The sequence below is a fragment of the Condylura cristata genome, unplaced genomic scaffold (genome assembly GCF_000260355.1).
Source record: "Condylura cristata isolate star-nosed mole 26May11 unplaced genomic scaffold, ConCri1.0 scaffold00005, whole genome shotgun sequence".
NCBI classification, from domain to species: domain Eukaryota; kingdom Metazoa; phylum Chordata; class Mammalia; order Eulipotyphla; family Talpidae; genus Condylura; species Condylura cristata.
Window position 1 is genome coordinate 8,890,854 of NW_004567106.1, and position 11,154 is coordinate 8,902,007.

General features: G+C 38.3%; 1 protein-coding gene across 1 annotated transcript in view; it reads right to left on the reverse strand.

Moving 5' to 3' along the window:
• Window positions 1–11,154, reverse strand: part of CDK6 (cyclin-dependent kinase 6) — a 198,282-nt gene that overhangs the window by 6,200 nt on the left and 180,928 nt on the right. Inside the window, exons 6-7 of the mRNA XM_004676682.1 lie at window positions 6,760–6,810; window positions 481–616 (exon numbers count right to left, since the gene is read on the reverse strand). Coding sequence (XP_004676739.1) covers window positions 481–616; window positions 6,760–6,810 — 187 coding nt within the window. The remainder of the gene's footprint in view (window positions 1–480; window positions 617–6,759; window positions 6,811–11,154) is intronic.

The window sequence follows — 11,154 nt, forward strand, 5'->3', positions numbered from 1 at the left end:
GTGTTTTCCTGAATAGAGTTTCCAGGTTCAGGAAGATGTGGTAAATATCACATGATCTCTGGGTTCTGTTTCCTTTCCCTTGCCTTTACAGAACCACTGAGACTTTAACCAACCCTGTGCCACCAGAGAGGTCCCTATATATACACCTTTTAATTTAAAGTTATGGTTTCCAATAGCCTACCCATGACAAGAAGTGAAGACTCACTTTATTCACTGCTAGAGAAGAATGTTTAGAGGAACTGAAAGGCTTCCAAGGCTGCTTTCAAATGGTAGCATATGGTGGATTGAGACCACATGGATGAGGTACTCTATTTAGGAACTGAAGACAATCCAGTGAAATCACTAGTTAAAGGTATGAAATTAAAACCTACAGAGAGACTGTGGCCTCTACCCTGTGAGGTCACAACATGGGACACCAATCCTATGTGTGTTCACTCAGTGTGGCCAGGGTACATCTTTCCATCAGTATAAGTGACTTACCAGAAGTAGGTCTTTGCCTAGCTCATCAATATCTGCCACAAAGTTCTCAATTGGCTGAGGAGATCTGGAATGAAAAGCCTCTCTGGGAAGGGCAACATCTCTGGGCCAGTCCTCTTCTCCTGGAAGTCCAATCACACTGCAAAAGAACCGCATGTGAATACAGCATTAGCTACTATGCTGAAATTGTTTCCCCTCCAAATTCTAGATTAAGGCAAAGTCTAAGGAATAGTACGAGGACCACAAAGCCCCAGGAGTCCCCTACTTATATCACTGGCAGAACTCTCATTTCTCTGTCTTACTGTAGCACATTTATCATGGGGTAAGGGGTAATTTCATATGAGAATTGTAGAATTCACTTGGAAGAGATACGTAAAAGAGTATCTGGTGATAGATTCTAAATATAAGAGAAAATATATCAATGGAAAAATCTCAAAAAGAGCAGCACCTAGATATTCAAAGGAGCTCCAGAAGGACATATATTTTGTTTATGTTGAGTAACTTCCTGTTCTGTTCAAACACTCCCATATCAACACACTTTATGATGTTCATATAATGCAATTTGCTAACACATTAATTTGGTTAAAGATTCATTCTCCAAACTGTAATTACATATATTAGAGTCAGGCAAAAAAAAAAGTTAGAAGATATGTACTTGCAAATATAATTTTATAATCTAATATTAAATCATATACTAATAATATATAGCTAAGTTTAACATATAACAATATTTTTAAAATAATACTTAACTATTTTATGGTATTCCAAGTATTTTATGGTACTTAACTATTTTATGGTATTATGGTATTTTATGGTATTTTATGGTATTAACTATTTTATGGTATTCCAACTATTTTATTGCAAACAATAAATAGAAATAATATATTTCATTTCTCCTGCAAATCATTCTGGGATAAGAAATGTGGAGAGACAAAGCGATGAAGAAAAAGCAGAACTTTGGAAATAGGCAGACCTGGGTTTTCCACTTGCCACTAATTGGTAGGTGAGACCAAACACTTAAATTCTATAAGCCTCAGTGTCTTTATGTAGCAGTAATGTTCAGTTTTTGTGAGGGTTAGCAATAACTTATATAAAGTGCATAACACAGTGTCTGATACAGTATTTATCAACATCATTACAATACCTGTTATTATTAAAAGAGAAAATGTTGGCCCTCCCTGGTGGCACAGTGGGTTAAAGCACAGCACTGAGAAGCTAAAGCAACTTCCGCATGAGTTGGATTCCCGCCTGCCCCGGAGGTGACCACATGACGTGGCAGACCTCTCCTGACCCGCCTGCTACTCCCCTCAGCAGTGTACTTTGTTGATCTGCCTGTTCTACTCCCCACTCTGTCTCTGGTGAAGGCTCTCGCCGCCCCTGACCTCTGGCCTGTACCCCAAATAAATAAATAAATCTTTAAAAAAAAAAAAGAGAAAATGTTATTAATTCAACACAAAGGTAATGCATCACTACCACACTGGAAACATCAACTGCCTGAGTCCTATTATTGCCTAACTTAAGGTTTCTTCAGAAATAGCAATAGAGGTCAGTGGCCTTATTCAACTTGTACATTACATAGATATTATTTACAGTTTATGGATAGCTGGTAAGTAGATTTGAGTATGAGATGTTAGAGGAAGCAAGAATTTGTGTTACACAGAGACTAATTTAAAAAAATTAACTCTGAACTAAAATATAGTTTAGCAGACAGGCTATCTGAATATTCAAATAATATTCAAGAATCTATTGCAACTACAGTAAGAAGTGATACTGGCCTGTATCAGTTGTCTCCTTAGTCTGTACTCACTGGGATGAAGGCCCAGAAGGGGTGTTTTCCTGAATAGAGTTTCCAGGTTCAGGAAGATGTGGTAAATATCACATGATCTCTGGGTTCTGTTTCCTTTCCCTTGCCTTTACAGAACCTATAGGTCACAGACCTCATCTGCATAGAGCAGAAGCTTGTTATGCCTATACTGGTCATGGGAGATCTGGGGGGAGATTCTAGTCCTGTTGGTTGAGCATGCTGGGAGTCATGTCACTGAGGTAGATAAAGACAGACTCACTGACATATATACAGGAACAAATGTTGAAAAATAACAGTTTTGGGTAATATACAAATTTGTCCAATAGAAAGATCTAGTATAAAAATAATAAAATAAATATGTATGTATTTAGACGGAATGGGACAGGGCAGAGAAGTCAAGAAGTAGCTTTTAAAGAAATTTAAAATTGTTTATTGATTTTCATTTTTTAACCATGATTATATCAATATTTTCACATGTTATCACCTAGAATTGACTATAACAGCATTTAGTAATAATTTAAAATCTTTTTTATCTGCAGCTTTAAATATCTTTTTTTTTTTTAAAAAAAAAGATTATTTATTTATGCATACAAGTACTGGGGTACAGGCCAGAGGTGCAGGAGGTGACAGGATTCACCAGAAGAGACAGAGCGGGGAACAGAACAGGCAGACTGATGAAGTGCACTGCTGGGGGGAGCAGCGGGCGAGACAGGAGAGGTCTGCTGCACCATGTGGGTCACCTCTGGGGCTGCGAATCAAACTTGTGCTGCAGTGGCTGCAAATAGTTTCATAGAGCTGTGCTTTAACCCTTCACGACACCAAGGAGGGCCCAATATCTTTCTTTTTTTTTAATTAAAGAATTATTTTCCCTTTTTTTGTACTTTTATTTGTTTTTTATTTTAGATTAGATTTATTTATTTATGTACACAAAAAGTGGGATACAGGCCAGAGGTGCAGAGGGATGAGAGGATTCACCAGAGACAGAGTGGGGAGCAGAACAAGCAGATTGACTGTAATACACTGTGCTTAGGGGAGCAGCGGGGCAGGTAGGAGAGATCTCTTGAGCCATGTGGGTCAGCTGCTTAGCCAGGGACTGATGCTTGCTGCAGTGGCTGTGGATTGCTTCATAGTGCTGCACTTAAAAAAAAAAAAATCTATCTAATCTATCTAAATAATCTAATCTAATCTATTACATCATTCTTCATTTTGTGCATTTTTTTCATCTGTTGTAATCCCTGTGGACTTCCCACCACCAATTCACCCCTGTGCCATCACCAAAGTTCTGTGCACTCTTCCCACCCAGTTTTGATCCTATTCCCTTCTCCATCCCCGTAAAATGTCTATAGTTTATAAACTAGTTGTTCATTTTTCATTTTTACTTTATTACAATTGCTTTTCTTTTCCCGATCCCTATTGCTATGAGTGAAACCATCCACTTTAACCCATTGTGTCACCAGAGAGGGCCCAGCTTTAAATATTTCTATGTTGAAATAACGCAATATGGGTAGCTGAATACCAAAATCCTTCAGAGAAATGTTTATGTATGTAAGTATGCAGGTATGTATGTATGGTGTACCATTTTAATTATACACAGAACTACTTATATAATGAATTTACCTACCTTTTAAAAGAGTTTAAAAATCTAACATGTCCTTCTGATTCTATAGCATATCCTACATGTAGGTCATGTATTATCATTCTCATTTTATAGATCAGAAAACTGAGGATAATGAATGAAAGAAGCTGTCAAAACCACACAAGGTGAGCTCATTGAGAATTCAACTCTCCGTTTTAATTTTTTAAGATTTTATTTAGCTATGCATACAAGCCCTGGGGTACGGGCAAGAGGTGGCGTGAGAAGATTCACCAGAGACAGAGTGGGAAGCAGAACAGGCCGACTGACTGAAATACACTGCTGAAGGGAGCAGCGGGCAAGACAGGAGAGGTCTGCCAAGTCATGTGGGCTACCTCCCTGGCCCAGGATGGAAACATGCTGCAGTGGCTGGGGACAGCTTCATAGTGCTGCACTTTAATCCCTTGTGCCACCAGGGAGGACCTACCAGTCTTCCTTATTCTAAATACAATACTTGGTGTCCATTTTACTATCATTCTGCTCCTAAAAGTGCTATAAAATGACATAGGCTAGAAGCATTAAGTTTCAAGTACCTGTTCCATGAAAGTATAAATCTTTCTAAGCACAGAAACTTTCCACATTCCTCTTTGGGTTATGTGAATTTGGCTTTCCTTTAAAAAAGAATTCAGTTTAATATCATAATATCCATTCAAAATTCGGTATGAAGGCCTCCCTGGTGGTGCAGGGGATTAAAGCACAACAGCCTCTGCACCATGAGTTTGATCCCCGGCCAGGGCTACATGGCGTGGCAGACATCTCCTGTCCCACTTGCTGCTCCCCTTAGCAGTGTGTTTCAGTCAGTTATCCTGTTCTGCTCCCCATTCTGTGTCTGGTGAACCCTCTCACCACCTGCAACTCTGGCCTGTACCTCAGTTCTTGTGTGAATAAAAAAATAAATTAAAAGTAAATTTGGTATGAACTTTTATGGCCCATATATCAGTGTTGGGAAATTCAAACAAGTCCATTAAAAAGTGTTTGCATTAAATTTCAATATTTGGACAGCTGAATATAAGCCTAAAAAGCTGACATTTGTACTGGAAAGAATGACATCACAAAACCTATAAATGGCAGTGATGATGGGACAGAAATAATTTTCAAGTACTTCTGATGTGACACTAGAGTGCAGCATTGTCTAAACAACAGCAGTACATTTATAGAGAGGAAGTAGAACATCATCTCAATGAAACAAGGCCAGAAACCAAAAAGGAAAGCCTCACAGGACAAAACAAATTTGGTATGAAGGCCCTCCCTAGTGGGCCTTTTCCCTTTGGATGCAAGTCAGATGTGCTTGCTGAGTGTTCCTTCTCTTCTACCGCGCTGGTTTCCTATACTAAGGGGCACTGACAATATCCACAAGGTTGCAGATGCCAGTGCAGGAGGTGGACAGAAAGTCAAGGTGGTGTCAGTAGGAAAAGCAAAGGACGTCAGGGTCTGGCAAACTGACTTCAGTACAGGTTGTTTCACTAAACAGAAAGGTCACTGATCTGTTTGACTTTCATAGTTCCCTGTTCAAGATCACATTGACACAAGGTAAATTCAACACTGATGGGGATGAATGGATGGGAAGTCATCACTGAATAGTCAAAGAAACTGACCTTCTGAACTAGAGAGTAACATGAAAGTTTTGACTTGAATTCATCTGGCCACAAAGTGCAGTAGAAGTGGTTGCCTAGACAAAGGAAGGCCCCAGAAAACACAACGAGTTGATGTTTAAAGGCACTGGTTGGGTTCTGACTCAGCAGAGGCACTGGTATTAACAGACATCTACTGTGGAGTTGTTTCCAGTCACCATGAGGACAGTCAGGTTTATTCCAACTGTTTAAGGCAGCTATGTTTGAGTAGATAGTGTTAAAATATAATTCTTTAGAGGCACTTTCCCCTAGTTTTACGGACTGCAAATGTCATAAAAATCACTGGGATTCTTATAAAACGTAACACACCAATGATCAGGGCTATTTTTGGTTCCAGAACTCCCACGTTTTTCCTACTCCACCCCAATTCTGATGGGCTTTGGCAAACTCACAAATCCCAAAAGGATGCCATACTCCATGTTTTGTAAGGAGAAAAGCCCTTTGTTAGCATTCTAGAAACCTAAAAGCATATATATCCTCACATGCATAACATAAATGGACACAAATGGGACTCTGCAAATTATCAAGGAGCAGTATGATTAATGATGAATTATAATAACAAACTTATTAAAAAAAAACTTTTATTATGTACCAGGCAATGTGTCAGTACTTTATAGGGTGTTTTAAATGGTGTTTTCAAGATTGTATAGTTATTCAGCTACAGATGCAGGAGTGGAGTCTAGGTTTCTCACTTCCTATTTTGGTGTTCCAGACTATACAGACTATACAGCACACTCTCTTGGGCCCAGGAAAACAAGACAAGGTAAAATCAACCTAGATGCATTATCCTAACTCAGTGGGGACAGGCAAGCAGGGAGCAAGGATGGGTTACCTAGCCACCTGGTTCCTCATCTCTGATGGTGGAAGCATCCGAAATGACCCCAAGCAGATAATGTATTTGAAGGAAAGAAGTGGAGCTCAGCCAAGCAAAGAAAGAAGCACAGCAAAAAGATCCACGCAAACAACATACAAGCAGGGTCATCAGGCCACATGCCATGATGGGCTTTGCATAAAACAGCATGTTACCATTTCCCCACTCACCACACAAAGAGGAATTGTCTGCAGCAGTAGTGTGGGGTAGGAAAGATAAGAGGTAAACACATTACATATGTAATTATATATATTCATATTACATAAACATCAGTGGAAAATTCACTGCAAGTGCTTCAATGCAAGTGCTTCAATAACATTATGTAAAGTTAATTATTACTTACTCCAAGATTTTCCCTAGTTGATCAACATCTGAACTTCCGCGAAAGAGAGGCCTAAAAACAAAACAAAACAAAAAATATTAAACAAGGAATTTCCTCAGGTTACATTTCAATAACATTTGTCATTATTGTTTAACAGGTAGCAAAATATGTTTGATGAATGGGGAAGAATAGAGGCATCCCTTCTTTTGGAAAGTAAAGGTTTGCTGAATGAAGGTTGTAAGACCTCTTTTCTGGGATGGGCACTGAAACCCAACTCTTAAGGTCAGCTGTAGCAGGGGCTTGTCCTTATTGTCTTGGTTTTCAGCTCCTTTTTCGTTTTTGTCATTGGTAATATTCTAACATTTCTACTAGCTCCACTATCCACTTAAAGAAATGCCTGCTAAACTTTACATTTGCTAAATGTTGTAGAAGAGGACTTTGAAGTCATCTGGTCTACACTAGTGTCAGAGCAAAAGCGAGAGCCAGAGCTAGAGCCAGAAGTCTTCTCCCTACTTCCTGACTAGGCTTAACTCACATTTTAATCAAATGTGCTGGCCATTCTTGAGTTAGAACTGGCCCATCAGTTTGGCCTCCCTTGATGAGTATAGTAAATTGAAGGTCTGAATCAACACAGCTCTTCTGTGAACACTCAGTGAGACCTGTTTTCGGAAACTGTTGAAACTTGGGTGCAAGAATTTGGAGTACAGAATGACTTTTGCCATTTTAGGAAGAACTGGTGAACCACTCCAGGTTTACTAACCAGAGTTTGATGGGTTGGCTTGAAGTAGACAGAACCACTTAACCTGGAATGCAAGCAATTAACTCTTATAAGTTGGATACAGATACATAATTCCAAACAATAGAAGTGGATCATGTAAAGAGGGAACAGGACTAACTGGAACTGGTACTCTCAGGTGACCAAAGATCGGTGATAAATATGATCAAACTTTTATGGCCAGTCTATTCACATTCTGAATAGTTTGTATGAACTCGTTTTATGAGAGAGGGTGCTATATATGATGCATTTGGAGGAATTCAGAGGAAATATGAAATATTTCATCAGGATGAACACTTGGGGAATATGGAGTATAAAAATATGACCTTCCCAAGGACTTTGTACTGCACAATCTGTCTTTAAATAAGACTACTGGTGAAAAGTTCAGGCACTATTAGGTCTCTGATCTGTGTGTATCATATACTGAAGCGACATACAAAACTATTTTCATTGAAGTTACTTTAAATGTCTTCCTTAGACTGCCAAGTCACATATCCTCTAATTAATTTAATTTATGACATATTTTAGATGGGCAAATGTGAACATAAACACTGATTATATTCTTCAGTTTAGCAGTGTGGGAGAGTTTAATTCTACTGCCTTGACTAGTTTTATGATTGTAGGAATGATTCAGCTGAAACACACATATACATCAGCTGGACTTGCCTGGTTCTTTATTACGATGACATAGAGTTGACGTGGATGGAAACCGAAGTTTGAAGGAACAAAGTGGGAGAGAATAAAAGGAACATAAAAGAGAGACTGGGAAGACTGAGGCAGATAGCAATATCCGTCTGAGGAATCCAAAATATCTTTGAACTCTATTTCTTTCTATTGCCTTAAAAGCTACTTCTGAAAATTGTTATGGAGGTCGTGCCTGAAGACTAAAAAAGTAGGAGAGGGGCCCTCCCTGATGGCACAACGGATTAGGATGAAGCACTGCAAGCTCATTGCCATGGCTCAGTGCGAGTTCAATCCCTGGCTCCAAAGGTGATCCACATGGCACAGCAGACCTCTCCTGTCCTGCTCGCTGCTCCCCTCAGCAGTGTATCTCAGTCAATCCACCTGTCCTCCCCACTCTGCCTCTGGTAAATCCTCTCACCACCCCTGCACCTCTGGCCTGTACTCTAGTTCTGTATGTATAAATAAATCTTTTTTAAAAATTAGGAGAGGAGTGTTATTATGTATTATGAGAGAGAGGTGTACAAAAGATAAAAACACATGGATTTTTTCCTTCCTTTTTTGAGTCACTGCAGGGAGATCTACCAAACTGTATCATCTGGCTTTAGACATAACCTTCCCATTCACAAGTCCCCATAACACAGTACTAAATTTTTTTCCTACTGATTATTTAAAGATAACATTAGCAATAGAGGTATTCTATTAAGGATAGTAAATTAGAAACATATTTTTATAGTTTTTTTCTTTTTTTTAAAGATTTATTTATTTATGGATACAGAACTGGGTACAGGTCAGAGGTTCAGGGATGGTGAGAGGATTCACCAGAGACACAGTGGGGAGCAGAACAGGCAGATTGATGGAGTACACTGCTGAGGGGAGCAGCGGGCTGGTAGAGGGGTCTGCCACGCCATGTGATCACCTCTGGGGCAGGCGGGGATCGAACTCATGCGAAAATGGCGTTAGCTTCTTAGTGCAGTGCTTTAACCTGCTGCGTTACCAGGGAGGGCCATATTTTTATAGTTCTAAAAATTCTTTTCTTATAGAAGTCTTTTTATTTTAGGGCAGTTAAAGAATAAAATGGATTACAACCGAGATGGAAAAATGAGCAAAATGAAGAACGATATATATATAAAAAAAAAAGAATAAAGTGGAAAGAGTATGGTGATCAAGAACATCCCAAAATATAGATTGCATTGCTTTACTGCATTAGCACCTTTAAAAAATCCTTTTATGAGATGTGGTACATATATACAATGGAATATTACTCAGCAACCAAAAAAGAGAAACACATGTCTTTTGCAGCAACTTGGATGGAGCTGGAAAAGATCATGCTTAGTGAGATAAGCCAGAAAGAGAAAGAAAAATACTGGATGGTTTCACTCATAGCAGGAGTATAATGGACCAGGCGAGAAAATAACAAAAATAATGAACAACCATATACCAGAGATATTTTGTGGGGGTGGAGTGGGGAATGGGATTAAAACGGGGGGGTGGAGAGGGAAGTGCACGGGATTATGGTGATGGCACACGGGTGACTTGGTGATGGGAAACCCGCGGGGATTACAATTGAGATGGGAAAAAAAAATGTACAAAATGATGTAAAAATAAACTTGTAAAAAAAATCCTTTTATGGTGTAGAACATTACTTAAGGTCAGTAACTTATAGGCATTTTACTATCAAAAACTATGATTAATAACTTATATTAAATGACTTTCATTAGCTTAAGAGTTTGAGTAATGGCGCACAAACACCTGCTCAAGATTTTTGTTGAATGTAAATTTCATGAATCCATTTCTAACTTCATACCTACATTTACTTTCTCCTCACTCTAATTTTTTTTATAGAAGATTTCCTCTATGTTCACTTCTTGGGACTACTACATTCTGCTACATAAGTCTTGTTTATTATGTACTGAGCTGCTTTCTATTTTGATTTCCCACATGAACTACAGAGGAGCCTACTTTACTAAACTGTATTTGAAACCAATTTATTTGACAAGACAAACAATATTTGGAGGAAATCATCTAACCTGATCATTTCTATTAATTTTTTATGAGAGAATTTTAGATTATTTCCAAATTTGTTCAAACAATTTCTTTTAATGTAACATCTCAGAAGTTAGTGTTGGTGTGATAAACTCTTTATGGAAGAAAAATTTTCATTTACACATCCAAACATCCTTTTCTAATGAAAAGGAGTTTATTGCAAAGGAATGTCAATACTTCAAAGAATAGCATTTATTTCAAACCATAGCAAACTCAATTCTCTCTCATATCACTTTAAGCACTGTTACACCAGAACAAATACGGTTCTCAGGGCTTTTTAGCAAAGATTTTTCCACAAGGTTTTCTTGAATTTATGAGAAGTCAAGCCTTGATAGCCTTTCCACCCTTACCACTGGAACATATGTTGATCTTTCAGGGTATCTTTGAGTAGATAAAGAGCAAAGACTTTGGGGATGGCCTATTCTGGAATTGAACCCCTGCTTGGCTCAATCATTTCTATCTCTCTGACCTTAAGAAAGCTCCTTAACCTCCTTTGAACCTTGTTCTCTTTATCTGTAAAATGGACAGAATGACATCTATCTCATAGGATCAATATATATCATCTAAAATGTTCCAGTTTACAGCAGAGAAACACTAAGTGTCAATTGAACACACATGGTTTCTCACAATCAAACACAGTAGACAGCTGTTCCTGACCATCATTATACAGAGATGAAAATGTAAAATACTTCACACAGTAAAAAAAAAAAAGGAAGGGGGGCATCTGTATCAGTGTGGTACCTGCCCAAGTTATGTTTAAGCCTCTAGGATCATTAAATATTCTCTATGGCTGTTACAATTGTCACAACTTTATCAAAGAAGTATTTTCCAAAGGATGAATGTGAATTTTCCAGTAAGGACTAATTAATTCAATTAATTCTAAATTTCAAAATCATTTCCTTTTTTTTTTTTTT